General features: G+C 44.5%; 1 protein-coding gene across 6 annotated transcripts in view; it reads right to left on the reverse strand.

The window, feature by feature from the left end:
- PIKFYVE (phosphoinositide kinase, FYVE-type zinc finger containing) overlaps nt 1-10,922 on the reverse strand; it is a 95,838-nt gene extending 84,916 nt beyond the window's left edge. For 3 of the 6 annotated variants that reach the window (XM_032765025.2, XM_032765023.2, XM_032765028.2), the window contains exons 1-3: nt 10,783-10,922; nt 7,219-7,400; nt 5,391-5,561 (exon numbers count right to left, since the gene is read on the reverse strand). In XM_032765025.2, coding sequence (XP_032620916.1) covers nt 5,391-5,561; nt 7,219-7,390 — 343 coding nt within the window. In that variant the 5' untranslated portion in view covers nt 7,391-7,400; nt 10,783-10,922. Of the gene's footprint in view, nt 1-341; nt 403-5,390; nt 5,562-7,218; nt 7,401-10,782 lie in introns of those variants that run through there. The other 3 variants (XM_032765027.2, XM_032765024.2, XM_032765026.2) reach the window with 3 other exon arrangements.
- Nucleotides 10,923-15,304: the final 4,382 nt, after the last annotated feature.

Below are 15,304 nucleotides of genomic sequence, written 5' to 3' on the forward strand. Positions count from 1 at the left end.
CTAAGGATACAAAAAAAGTGCATCCAAAAAAAGTGCATCCACTGGTTTCACTTCACCAGCTTATAATAGCCATGTTTATAGTTAAGTTTAAGCCACTTTTCCACAACAACATTTTTCTGTTTGCTGCAATTAGTTTCACCTACTAATTGGTTACAAACATGAAATTAAATCATTGACATATAATAAAGAGTCGGTCTCTTAAAACCTTTACAACATGATCCACCTTGGTATTACATAATGCATATTTTTCCTGCCTAATATTCCATAGAAAAGTTTTGAAAGAGAGAGTTACTTCTCTACACTGTCTGTTTGCTTTTCAAAACAGCGTAAAGGTTTCTTACCAGCTTCCTCACTCTCCATCTGACAAGCATTTTATTTTGTTCCCTCTGGTACAGAGAAAATAGACATGGCTGCTTTTTGTTTACTGCTTTATATATCACTGATGTCAGCAGGAACGCTGAAAGCACTGGCAAGAGCGTGTTAGTTAACTGTTGCTGTGCAGTAACAATTAGGTTTGACTTTTAGGGGTGTGATAGAAGAAATTTTATCTTTAAAGCACCATAGTTAACTAAAAATATCTGTTAGGAATCTACTTGATTGGCCTCATTCCTAGAAAATATGTTTATCAGCCCAGATGCAAGAAAACATTTAGACATTTGTCCACAAAGCCACTACAGACCTGCCACAAGAACAAAATGTTTTTAGAAAAAGATTCCAAGTGTTTAGATCTTATTATACCTTTAACCACCTGGAATTTAAAGGCCAAACTGAGTGTCATTCTGGAGTATGTCAATAGTATAGGAGTCTGATATTTTAACAAGATTTAAGTGAATGTAGGATTTCAAATGAGCATAAATATCTTTACTACTTTAAATCTTAAGACCTCTTCCCAGTCTCGAGCAGAGTATTCCCAGTATTCAGCCGGACCGCCTGGAAAGTAAATGCTTCAACTTCCAGATGGGCATGTGTTCTTGTGACATAAGTGTTACTTAAATTATCTCTGCTATCAGAGGCATCAAAACTTCCACGTGAACTAACCTATCATACCATTTGGGCTGCAAGTACCAGACAAAGCTCTTTTTAAACAAATGGCTTCAGGAAATAAGAATGTTTAAATTAGGTAAGCGTGTTGCAAGACAGAACAAGAAGGTTAGTGAAAATTTCTATCTACATAGCTAATCATGTACTAGCTAGTTTTTAAATCTAACTTTTACTCTAACGGGTCAAAAGGATAAATGGGGAGACATACCAGGCTCATTCACGTGTGTGTACCGCCAATAGTGGAAACACAGCGTTAAGTAATTTAAGAGACATTGACCCAATTTTAATATCAGTCAATGCTCACTTCCCCTGCATGAGTCTCTCCTGCGACTGGCTTTATAGAACTGAGTGCATCCTGCACAATATGAACAGAATGTAGATGGATGCAGTCTCTTTTCTAGTCTCTCTATGGTTTTCAGTCAGTTCCTCCCATGTTCATGCCCTTGCCACTCCCCATTACCTGCTTGCTCTGTTACAGGCATCTAACACAAATAGCATTACTGAGCATGTTTGAGTAACAAGCTAGAAATGCTATTAATATTAAATGCTGCTACATTAACCAGACAGCTTATGAAGATCTACACAAAGTGGATAGTAGACTCATGACATTAGTTGAGTTATGCTGCCTTGGTGCAATTTGGACCATGGAACTTGGCACACAGATGTATATTCTAACTCCAACCAAAGCAGTTTGAGTCCATTGCTTCTATATGAGCGATACTAATGCCTCTTCCCCTCCCCCGCCCCTTATCTTGTGCAATCATTTACATTTGTGCAATGGTTACATGAAGGGCAGGACAACAGAATCAGGCCCAGAATCTCACAGGTGATCCTTTTGTGCTATGCCCATAAACGTATCTTCAGAAAGCCTGGCATCCAACTGTCTCTTCTCAATTACATTTATGTAAGAGGAGTTAAGTAAAAATGTAATTAACATTTTGGGGCAAATTTAGCTTTAATATTACTATACAACTAGAAGTAGAAAACAGTCCAGATTCCAAGCGTGAGCTTTGCTTTCAACTTACCATTTTGTTGCTAAAAAGTTTTTAAGACAGTCATTTCCGCTCCTTCTCTGGATTTAAAACAGTAGTTAGCTAAGCAATCCTATCCCCAGAGTTATGTGACTATCAATTGCACAGACAGAGGGTTCAAATGGGGACTCACAGGTTCTATTTCTACCTCTTCCATCAGCTCAGTAAGGGCTTCAGAAGTCATTTAGCCTCTTTGCACCTCAGTTTACCTGCTTATTTACATCAGCCTTTAATTATCTGTGAAGGGATTAAATCGGCTACTTAATCCTAATACCTATTGTAATGTAAAGATAATTATAAACTTAAAGGTGAAGGGCCAGATTCACAGAAGCATTTAGGGGGCTAAAAATGCCAAAAGGTGTCTTGTTGGATTTGAAGAGCATATAAGCAAGTTAGGCATTTAATTCCCATTGACATTAATGAAAATTTGGCAATTTACATGATTTTGTAAATCCCACCAGGCACCTGTCAGCATCTTTCATCCCCCTAAATATCTTTGTACATCTGCCCAAGAACTTTACTTACATTTGTAAACAAAAGAAGGGGGAGTCTACTCAGTGTTTCAGGAACCCTGCCATAAGTTCCAGAGACAGGTGTAAACCTGACTACAAGACACCCTTAAACATGTTAGTGTCGGCACCTTAAGAAAGGCATAAAGAACACGTGGTAAAGGAAGACACTGATCCTGAGGAGGGGGAAGAGACTTGAAGGGTTGGGATTTTTTTTAGAAGAATATGGGAAAGCAGGAGAGACTTGACAATACCCTTTCAAAGAGAAACTCCTGATCATTTACACCCTTATTGCATAATTAATGTTTTGTCACTGTAGCTACATTTTACCAGACTTGTGAGATATGCAACAAGACATCAGGCCATTTATTGGAATATATGATGGCATTATAAACAAAATTTGAATATGTACTTCTTTCCAGAGGCAACCAGCAAGTCACTGGGAAGAAGTGTGAAGTTCAGCCTGTCTATGCAGACATACTAGCTTGTCATGCGGTAAGTGTAAGACTACAGCATGACGCACACTAACTGTGTGGACCCTGCTGATAAGAGCGACATAAGTGTACCTCAGGGAACTTTTAGGGCACATCAGCAGTGTCCACACACACACACACACACACGCAGCTAGTGCGCCACAGGCTAGCGCAAGGCAAATTTACATCTCAGCTTGCCATGCAGAAAGTGCTTGTACAGATTCGCACTTAGGGTATGGCTACACTCACACTTTACAGCGCTGCAACTTTCGTGCTCAGGGGTGTGAAAAAACACCCCCCTGAGCGCTGCAAGATACAGTGCTGTAAAGTGTCAGTGTAATCAGGCCAGCAGCGCTGCACGCTACACCCGTAGAGGATGTGGTTTACGTGCAGCGCTGGGAGAACTCTCCCCCAGCGCTGCCGCTCCGACCACACTCACACTTCAAAGCGCTGCCGCGGCAGCGCTTTGAAATTCCAAGTGTAGCCATACCCTTAGATATAATGGGCCTGATTCACATCTCTGTTACTCTAGTCTTGTTCCAGTGTAAATCCATTGAAATGCATTGAGTTACGTCGAATTAAACTGGAGTAATGCAATACTGTCGTAAGTCAACCTCAATGAGACTAAGAATCTATTTTGTGGCAGCTTACTTCCAGCAGAAGCCAAAACCCAAGGCTTCCTCCTCCTCCCCTCCCCCCTGCACACACTGTTTAGCCTATTGGATAGGTTGGATGCCTGAGAGTATCTAAAGTTGTCTAAAAAACAGCAATTACTCCATCTACCCCAAAATGTAAGAGCATTTAAATAGCACAGGCAATACTACTACAAAGCAAAGAGAATGACAACTGGAATATCACGAAGGACTAAGCTATTTAAAATGGTGGCTACCACCATTGGAATTTTGCCAGAGTTAGACACCTCTACTCTTCTGGAGAGTGCCAGGGAATCTTAATAGCCACAAGCTGTCAACGCCTGGTTCAATGTCCCATGTGAGACAGCATTCCTGACAGTACAGTACTCTAGCTCTATGCTGAGGCGTTACTTTAGTAGGAACCAGAAGGATTGCCAATGCCACCTCATGACAAAAGACATATCTGGCTTTAAGACTAAGCTTGATAAGTTTATGCAGGGGATGGTATGATGAGATAATCAAAGATTAGTTGCCAAAATTAGGCTATCAGCAGGTAAGTATGCCCAGTGGTCTGTGATGAGATGTTAGATGGGGTGGGATCTGAGTTACTACAGAGAATTCTTTCCTAGGTGCTGGCTGGTGAGTCTTGCCCACATGCTCAGGGTTTAACTGATCGCCATATTTGGGGTCGGGAAGGAATTTTCCTCCAGGGCAGATTGGCAGAGGCCCTGGAGGTTTTTCACCTTCCTCTGCAGCATGGGGCACGTGTCACTTGCTGGAGGATTCTCTGCAGCTTGAGGTCTTCAAATCACAGTTTGAGGACTTCAATAACTCAGACATAGGTTACGGATTTGTTATAGAAGTGGGTGGGTGAGATTCTGTGGCCTGCATTGTGCAGGAGGTCAGACTAGATGATCATAATGGTCCCTTCTGACCTTAAAGTCTAAGTCTATGAATCACCAACACCGCTTGCTGCAGCACCTCTGTTCTTTGGAGGGCTGCCATCAAGGTACTGGCTCAGCAGTTACACAATGGCAGATTCCAGCAGCGCTAAACTCATTCCAGATAGCTGGCTAGAAGCGATTCAGTACAGCGTATGAGTAGCATCACTAAATCAGGCACTTAAAGTATTTTCTGCAAGTGCCCAGTGCATCTCCTCCTCAAAGATGCAACAAGTGAATGTTACAGGTAGTCTGCAACCAGAGGGACCATGTTTTGTCTTGTTAGGACTGAGCCCTACAATTCATTTTGAGGTGTCAGTTCTGTATTCTTAGGAGTTCAGCAGAATAATTAGGCACTAAAACTTTTATCCAAAAATGCAATCCAGGCCACACAAAGACAACTTAACATTTTTGACTTAGGAGTTTCTGCTAGCCTTACTTGAGCAAGATAAAGATAACATTTTGTCAAGAGTGATTATAAAAAGCTGTGCTGGTCAAGTTACTACAGTGTCTTGAGAGAAGAGCAGACATGCTCATGAGGAGGAGAAGTTGCAGCTTAAACAGAAGGTTATGCAAAGTCTAATCGGCAAACAGAGCCAGGAATTTCCCAAGTTTTAATCCCTGTTCTTGCCTTGGGAAAGTCACTGAAACACTCTTTACCTTAGTTTTCCCACCTGAAAGGTGAGAGTAGTACCTCCCTCCCAGGATTAGCCAGCACCCATGTAAAATACAGCAAACAATATTAAAATTAGGCACACATTACCTAAAGTTGCAGATACTCTGCGTTGTAACTCCCCAGTAAGCTGCTTTTTGTATGGAACCGGGGACCTCAGAGACTGTGCCCTGGAGGTATGCTGAGGACTGGACCAAGTCCCACTCAGTGCCTGCTGCTCGCCCTGGACACTCTCTGCAGGAGATGCAAGTCTACCGTCATCTAAGTTTAAGAACAGCAAGAAACCAACATTTCAAAAGGGAAGTAGAAACCTAGCACCACAAGCAAGTTTAAAGCTAAAGAAGCTTTATAGAGATTTCATTTGGATTATTATTTGCAATATGGTTGTCCCCAAAGGACGTGACAGGGACCAAGGCTTCCACTGTACTAGGCATTGTACAAACACAGAACTAGGAAGCTCTTCAGGGCAGGAACCAAGCCGGGTTTCACACATTCATTTCCCAAGTATTCTCTTCATGAAGAAAAAATTGCAAAGACAAATTATAACAAATGTAATTCTTCCACATAATAATCACGTAAGAATTGTTCTTGCTTGGAAGATAGATCTTTTGGATTGATTTGAACACCAGTTTTTCGAGTACAGTGGCAACATATTTAACAATACGAATAGAGCCTCTTAGAAATAAGTCACCTTCTTCAAATAGAAGCTTGAGTATGGCTAAGCTGATCTTGCTGCTTTGAGTGACACACTCACATTGTGTCTTATCTATTTCAGCAGAATTTCCACCCTTTAAACATTCTGTGATCCTGGCCATATTTATCTTATACAACTCAAATTAACCTGCTCATTTGAGTGTTAAAGTTCACACTGGCATGTCAAGTTTGGCCCAAAGTTTTGTACAAGTTTGTTTTTACGCCCCCCGCCCCCCCACCACCACCAAAAAACCCACTTAGCTTCAACATCCAACCATTGGATCAAGTTAGACCTCCCTCTACTAGACTGAAGAGTCTATTATTACATATTTGCTCCCCACGTAATCAAGGCACCCCTTACTCTTCTCTTTGGTAAGCTAAACAGATTGAGCTCCTTAAGTCTATCACTCTAAGACGTATTTTTCTAATCCTTTACTCATTCTTGTGGCTCTCCTCTGAACGCTCTGCAATTTATCAACTTCCTTTTTGAACGGTAAATACCAGAACTTGACACAATATTCCAGCAGCGGCCACACCAGTGCCAAATAGAGAGGTAAAATAACCTCCCTACTCCTATCTGAGATTCTGTTTCTGCATCGCAGGATCATACTAGCCTTCAGAAATGCACTTAAAGAAGCAGTTCCCCTACGTGCGTTATTGAAACTTCACCATTTAGAAACCATAGATATGTGCCAGATTCACTGGGGATGGGGAGTAGAGAAAAGCAGGGCCAGAGGTAGAATTTGCACAAGAAATGCTCATCTCACTGATGAGGGTAGGCAGTGGTAAGCTGCTTCCATCCCTGGGAATTTCTTATAGGGGGGTGATCTTTACATTCCGACTACGGCTCCATAGAAGCCCTACTGAAGGAGGCTTATGAATGCATCTCCCCACCAGCTAGTCCCCACCCATTGCTGGCTGCTGCCAGCTCTCAATCTAGGTAGATCAGAGGTTGCAAGCAACGCACACTTCTACATTTTCCACTCCTGGTGGACTTAATCCTATGACAAAGTTTCTACCACCTTGCCAGAGAGTGAATCCAGCTCGTATATTCTACTAAAGAAAGTAAAATTCTCATAGGAGCTTTCCTAATCATTCATTTAGCTGGCTGAAACCATGCTCTCATCTCATGAAGTGTTATGGTTTGAAATACTAGTTATGCATTAACATGCAGGTAGGATATTTAGGCACAATTAATAGCTATTGCTTCATAACGTGTGTTTACCTTTGCCAAAACGAAAGAGATTTACAAAGGAGCTGTAGGCAGATTTAAAAGGAGGCTCATCTTGATCAGGAGTCAATGGTTTGAAAAGAGTGAGATGAGAGGGACTGCTAGGAGAGCGGGGCAGATCACTGACAGAGTCCAGTGTTGGAGATTGTCTGTCATCTGTGGCCATCTCATGTGTCCTGGAAAAGAATTTCAGTGTATTATATACACATGCTTTACAAACCTGAATGTGATAAAGCAAAAGCAACATCCAGTCAGCTGGAAGACCTGTGAAACTGGATACCAAAAGCGGGCTCTGCACTGTTCTGATTACACATCTTGGTTCTTGGTCCACAGAGAATGGCTTTACCACCTGTCAAGAGGAAGTTATGAATCTTTGCAGAGAGATTGTGTTTTGACTCCATATTCTTAGGAGGGAAAACTAGAAGTAACAGTTGAATTCAAGAACTACACAGGTCAGGCACCAGTAAGGAAACTGGAATTGTTTTATGGGCGGCTTAGAACTCTAAGGAGATAGAATTTCTAATGCTAAATAAAAGCAGAACTGGAAAATCCAGTTACTATTCAATGAGTAAGATATCTTGCTGTGCAGGGAAAGAGGCAGTATAAAGACTGATGTTCAGGGAGTGTAACTAGTTATAGCAGTGGCCAAAGCTGTGGTTCATGAGATCATACGCAACTCTTTCAGAGCTTCCTTATTTTCCAGACAGAGCTGACAAATAAAAAAAGAACATACATATGCAAAGATATCTGCAAAGAAATCAAGCAAGTTCTTGGTTTGCTTTTTCTTGCTAGTTTGTGTGGTAAGATTAGCCCTTATTGCAGGAAGTGGGGGGATCCCCAAGCTTGGTTTCCCCCTTAGATTTCTTTTGCTATTCTAGGATTGTCTTCTCTCCTCTCTTTTGAGGAGAACGGGTAATCATTTCCTAGTTTTACAAGAGAATTGCCAATGTCCTTAGGTATGTCTGAGGCACCTCAGTCCTAGCCTATAACACCCCATCTACTGTTCTAGTGGTTTTGCATCACAGAAGCCTCATGGAACTCTGCCACAATACAGGCACAGAGGCCCATGTCCTCAAAAGTATCTAGGCTCCTTTAGACTTCCATTAAAGTCAACTGGAGTTAGGTGCCTAAATATCTGTGAGGGACCTGGGCCAGTCTCTCCAGATTTAAACAGCATTTTCAAGAGGATTACTTTTAGTGGCTATTTCAACCCTTTTCTCTCTGGTTCTGCATGCCACAGAAAATTAGATAATGGGCAGGCAATGATTCCTCCATTAATAATCACTTATTTAAGCTCTTCATGTGATGGTTTGTATCAAAAGTGTATCTGGAGCGTTAGCCAGCTCAGCAACTGCTACCTCTATAGTGGAGTAACCCTTCCCTCATCTCAAACATACACTTTTCTCTCCTTCTTTTCTCAATACAAGACAAACACATAGCCTTAATTGTATAATGCTAACAAAACCATCAGTACAAGGCCATCAGAGGCCTTAAGAAAAAAAAAAAAAAGTCAGCCCGTCTCATCACCTGGATGTTTTCATTAGGCAAGGTAAGTGGACCCACATCATTTATCTTCAGAACTAGGCAATACAAAATCTGTCAGGAGAAATATTTTACTCCATGAGAACAATGGTTGGATTCTGTGACTAATCAAAAGACTGAGGGAAGAAAAAGGATATTTGCTGTTAAGTGATGATAAAAGCTCTTCTATTTCACTTCAGAAGTGACTGGTAAGCAAATGTATTCACTTTTCCTGCACAATACTCCACTTCTCCTAGATCATCAGGCATTCTTCTCTGCTCTCCCCACACCCTCAAGAAACAGATGGAAATAGTTGCTCACTTGTACTTAGTGCAGAAATTAAACAGCCAAGAGGCACATGATACCAATCAAGAGACTAGAAAGAAAAACAGATCATGCTTCTTCCTGTGGAACCAGAAAGATAATCTAAAGTGACTTTAGCTATGGTCAAATTTTGTCCATATGCCTCATCTATAATAAATGCAGTGTTAAAGCAGTGCAGTAGCTGACTTACCTATATCATCCTGCATTTTTAAAATGCATGAACATGTAAATATTGTGATTGTCTATAATACAGATCAGACATAATACCAAATGATTGGTTATAACAGCTCAGAGACATTATGGTGTAACAGATCAATACATGCACTTAACCAATTGCTTTCTTGCTATTCTGGTATTACTTGTAATCCATTAAATGTATTCCAGGTTTAAAGGCAAAGTAATCTCAATTTTAATCGTCTTAAAACTGCATCAAACACTTCAAGATTAAGTTACAGAATATCACTTTTGAATATCCCCTGGAAGTCTATCAGTTGCCATCACAACCTTGTCATGGGAAGTCCCTGTTTTATATGGCACATAATTCAGCTCCTGCTGCCAGGAGTCACTCCTTATTTGTATCACTTGGTTTTAGTGAGCATTGTGAGATGCAGTTTGTATAAAAGGCATGTTTTTTTGAGAGACAAGGTGGGAGTAAGATAATATCTTTTATTGGCCCAATTTATGATGAGAGGCTGAGGGAACTGGGATTATTTAGTTTGGAGAAGAGAAGAATGAGGGGAAATTCGATAGCTGCTTTAAACTACCTGAAAGGGGGATCCAAAGAGGCTGGAGCTAGACAGTTCTCAGTGATGGCAGATAACAGAACAAGGAGTAACTGGCTCAAGTTGCAGCGGGGGAGGTCTAGGTTGGATATTAGTGAAAAAAATTTCACTCGGAGGATGGTGAAGCACTGGAATGGGTTACTTAGGGAGGTGGTGGAATCTCCTTCCTTAGAGGTTTTTAAGGCCCAGCTTGACAAAGCCTTGGCTGGGATGATTTAGTTGGGAATTGGTCCTGCTTTGAGCATGGGGTTAGACTAGGTGACCTCCTGAGGTCCCTTCCAACCGTGATATTCTATGATTCTAACTTTTATTGGTGAAAGAGACAGACTTAGGAGCTATACAGACCTCATCTTGGTCTCAGAGGTTTCCTGTAAGCAGAGGGGTCCCCTTCAGCCTCAAGCTTAACATAGAAACACAAAACAGTCCAAAAATACTCATGTGCATCGTTATGGGTGGGGGGGAAGGGAATCCAGGGAGATAGTCGGACTCCACAGATAACAGAACCCACCTCTAAGTCCATCTTCCCTCACAATGCCAGCAGGGTCCCTGCACGACGTGTCCTTGCCCAGGATTTGAGCAGTGCGAGCGTGGGGGGGGGGGGTCTCCTAGCTTTAAAATCATCCCAGCTTCCCCTAGCTCCCGGGGGGATTACGGGCCACTAAGGCTCCATCAAGCTTTGATCACAAGGGAGGCGCTTTCAGTGCGGACAGGACGTAAGACACGACAGCACCAGCCAGACCCGGGGCCAGCACCTCGGGGGGGGGGCGCCCCCGCCCTGACCCGGGGCCAACACTCCTTGCCCCCACCCCCCGGACCCGGGGCCAGCGCTCCCTGCCCCCACCCCCCGGACCAGCACTCCGGGGGGCGCCCCCGCCCAGACCCTGGGGCCAGCCCTGTCGGAGCCGGGCGGCCCCCACCGGCTACCTCGTACCTTCTCCCTGCTGCTGCCGCCGCCGCCCCGCTACCTCAGGCCGCCGCCGCCGCGGGGAGAGCACCTCTCATACCGGCCGGGGCGCCTCTTGAGCCTTCACCATGAACGTTCCGTCCGCTTCCTGTCTCCCGGGCCGCCCCTCCTAGCAACCGGCCTCCCGAGCCCAAACCAATCGATAGCCGAGGGCGACGAGCGGGGAGACCGCAGCAATCGAGCCGCAGAGCAATCCACCCGGGCTGCGCCCAACTCGCAACCTCAGAGCTGGAGGCTGACAAAAGTTCTTCGCTCGGGTTGGCCCCAGCAGGGCAGCCCAGAGGATTCAGGGGGCCTGGGGCACAACAATTTCGGGGGCCCCTTCCATTAAAAAAAACGTTGCAATACTATAGAATACTATATCTTGCGGGGGCCCTGCAGGGTCTGGGGCAAATTGCCTCACTTGCCCTCCCTCTGGGCGGCCGTGGGCATTAGCTATACTGCCTTGTCCTTGCAGGCACATTCATAGCCCCCGCACTTGGGTTGCTGCAGATCGTTGGCACCAGGCGGAAGCATAATGGAGCAGAGGTGGGCAGAGGGCTGATCACACAGAGCAATGAACCCCACTGCATTTTAGTTTTCCTGCACGAGTATACTTTGGGGGGTGTCTCTTTTTGTGTCTTTGTGACATCCTGCATTTGGGCCATGGCAGGTTAAGAGTGATCAAGCTGCGCCCTCCAGCCTGCAGTATTTCCTCTTACACCTGCACTAGCATGATTGACACAGCTTTTATATAGGATTCAAAACATAAGGGGCCATGGCTACAGCTCTCTAAATGTATTGTGAACTTCATCAGGTAGATTTTATTACGCAAACACCCACACACCTTTACAAACTCTTTTAGCGTGGGGTGGGGAGGATTGAGTGAAAGGGTTTCAAATTTTTGCAATTTAGATTCCATCTGTGTTCTGAAACCCCATTCACTTTTACACCTGGTTTGAAAACTGAGAGGGGAAGGAGAACCATTAAATTATACAAAGAATTCATCCTTTTCTAGTCAAAATGTCAATGAAATATTTGATTAATATTTCAAGCATAGTCAGAGGATGGGATTTTCAAAGGTGCTTAGCCTTGGCATGACTCTGCTCTCATTAAATTCAACATTGACACTCCGATGGTTTCCAATGAAAGCACAGTTCGACATTGTTTCAAAATCCCACTACAAGCATATGCAGGACCTGACAGTCTGTTGTCTTGCATAGTTATTAACACCTATACATAGTGGGTGCCAAAATGCAACCAAATCTCAGTTCTCCCCTCATTTACTTTGGACAGGTGTAAATGACTATGAACAGTGCCAGACCGACAACCCCTAAATTAAACAAGAGAAATCAGTTCTCTTCAGACATATAAGCTCCAGTGACAAAGCCAACAGAATGTGTAAACACCATAAATTGAACGGCACTGGAATGCTTTCTTTTTTCTCTTTGAGGACATGGGGGGCAATGGTGTTTGTTTAAATTCTTGCAAATTAAGATCCTTTTCCTGCAAGCGCTTTTTCTCTTCTATTCTGTAGAGGTTCTTATACTGTAATGACCACTGTAGCGTTTGAGCACCTTCCAGTTGTAGCGCTTTTCCTTTAAATGACGTAACTAACATCTGCACATATTTATTCTTTCCTCCGTGCCCCTGGGGGAGAATTTTGTACAGGTAGTTGTCTTGGAAAGGTATTTTTGTTAGTGGTAGTAGTTGTGGTTTTTGTTTGGTTGGGGTTTTTTTCGTATACATTTATGTTTGAGAAGGTCAAAGAAATGTACTTTGCACTGGGGAGTGGTGCGGTTTGTGAGGTTCCTGAGGGAGTTCATTCCACAGCCTCAGGCCACCCTGCAGAGAAAACTGCACAGACAAACGTTGCTGTTTTTGTAGAGCAAGGGTAGGCAACCTATGGCACATGTGCCGAAAGCGGCACACCAGCTGATTTTCAGTGGCACTCACACTGCCTGGGTCCTGGCCCCCGCTCTGAGGGGCTCTGCATTTTAATTTAATTTTGAATGAAGCTTCTTAAGCATTTTAAAAACCTTATTTACTTTACATACAACAATAGTTTAGTTATATATTATAGACTGAGAGAAAGAGACCTTCTAAAAACGTTAAAATGTGTTACTGGCACGCAAAACCTTAAATCAGAGTGAATAAATGAAGACTCAGCACACCACTTCTGAAAGGTTGCCGACCTCTGTTGTAGAGCATTCCCCTGTGCCAGAGGAGTGAAGTCCTCAATCACGGTCTTTGTCCTGGAGCTTTAGGCAGTCTTTTAGATATCCTGGGCCCAGGCCAGGAGTACCTTGAAAATAAACTCCAAAACCTTGAACTGGATTCTCAGTATTCTATGGGAAGCCAGCAAAGACAATGGAGGACAGGACCTATGTGTTCACGGTAGCCTGTATGGCTGAGGAGACTTGCTGCAAACATTCTGTACCAGCTGGAGTTTCCTATGTGCTGAGGCTCCACGCTCAGGTACGCTGCATTGCTGTGATCCAACTGAGAAATGATGAATGTGTGAAAGAGTGAGGCCAGATCATCATTCTCCAGCATGAGATGGAGCCTCCTAGCCAACCAGAGATGATAGAAAGAGACACTAATGTGAGAAGTCAGCATGGAGGAATCCACAAATACTCTTAAACTGAGAACTGAATTGACCAATTGTGTGTGTGTTCCTTCAACCAAAGGAGACTGCTACTGCACTTAACTTTAAGCACCAGAAGTCTCTTTGAACTCAATAGATCATGTGTGCAGGTGCAGGGCTTTACTTTTGGGGAGAAAAAGTATAATTTTTTATCAAATATTATTTTCTTAATATCTTGCACTATAGCATCTTTTGTCTGACATTCTCAAAGGAATTTACCAACTCTAGTTCTCTGTTTGGTGCACAAGCGAAAGACTGTTTCAATTGTAGAGGACAGCCCAAAGATGCAAGTAGAATAAGGTTGGGAAATGCCCATTCAACAGTGCCCTGTGGCCACATTACATCAGTGTGGGGAATGCCCCTGGCACAGAGACCTCCCTGGCAGATTCACACTGACTCTGACTCTCTTCTTGAAAGAGCTATTGCCATAGGATCTGTGTTGGGGCAAACCGGATTTGGAGTTGGCACAGCCAAGGCATTCCTACAGCCCAGTAATTCCACAGCTAATGCAAAGCCCAAGAGGGTGGTGGCATGAGTTAGGGCAGCCTTCAGGGCTATCCTAAGCTGCACCAGGCACTGGCTCAACCCCCAGAAGTCCCAAGACATGGGGGAGACAATTCACCTCCTCTCAACCCCTGTGCCAAGATCTGTACAGAGATGATTCTGGCCCAAAGGGAGCAGGTTGACAGGAGGTCCCAGCAGAGAAAAGTGAGTGAGAGGAGGGATAGGAACGAAGGAAAGCTGGGTTGTGGGCAGAGCCGTGAAAGGCAGGGCTAGAAGCTGAAAACTGATGTTGGTGTCTGGTATCTCCTACAGCAGGGCTAGTCAGTAGGCAGACCATGGGCCAAATCCAGACCACCAGATGCTTTTCAATGAACCCCAACATCTTTTTCTTTACTTATCATTATGATTTGTTTTCTTTTCTCTGGAGTCTGGACCTTGACCAAGAAATTTGGACTTTGTCAAAAAATAATTGCCTCCCCCTGCCCTACAGCTTGACATAGGCCCACAGGGCTATGGTCTGATATGGGGAGTTGAGGGACTTGGCTGGTAACCCATGGGGATGCAAAACCTTGGCTAAGCCTCAGCCTCACCTGAGTAAATGTATTACCTACGTGGGAGCATCTGCCTGCCTTGGCCTCCCCCTTCCTTTGGCTCCCATCTCTCCTCTACCCCCATTCCCTTCTCCTTCCTCCTCCCCCCTGCTGCCTCTCCAGGGGTGGTCTTAGGGGTGGACCACCAGGGCGACCATCCAGGGACATCATAGTCAAAGGGGTGCCATGTGGCGGTGCAGAGGTGCACACTACCCATGTGGAGTCAGAAACTGCTCCTGGCTGGCAGGGGAGTGCTGTATTGTAGGGGGGTGAGAGCACCCAGATTTCTCCCTCCTGCCTTCCAGTGGGGGCGGGGGGAAAGCAATGGTGATACAACACAGATACTGCTTGCCCCCCTAGGGGCAGTAAGGGAGGAAGCAAAGCACAACACCAAGTGCTCCCCGCTTCCAGGTCACTTTCCCCATCTGGGCTGTGCTGTGAATCCACCATCAGGAGTTGCTGCTTTCTGCCTTCACCTCATGCAGCACAGGTGGGGAGAGCAGAGAAGAGAGCAAGTGTGAAAAATCGGGACAGTGGGTGCAACGTAACATGACTGATATAAGAAAAAGACCCCAAAGTCAGGACTGTCCCTGTAACATTGGAACATCCGCTCCCCCTAGGAAAGTGACCTGGAAGCAGGGAGCCCTGCACCTCCCCATCCCCCAGGCCCCCCTGACTGGCTGCTGCCTCTGCCCCTACCCCGGCCGCCCCAGGGCAGGACACACCTCGCCGCCCCGCCCGCGTGGGCCGCCCCCATTGGCCGCCCGTC

This window comes from Chelonoidis abingdonii, chromosome 10 (genome assembly GCF_003597395.2).
Source record: "Chelonoidis abingdonii isolate Lonesome George chromosome 10, CheloAbing_2.0, whole genome shotgun sequence".
Classification (NCBI taxonomy): domain Eukaryota; kingdom Metazoa; phylum Chordata; order Testudines; family Testudinidae; genus Chelonoidis; species Chelonoidis abingdonii.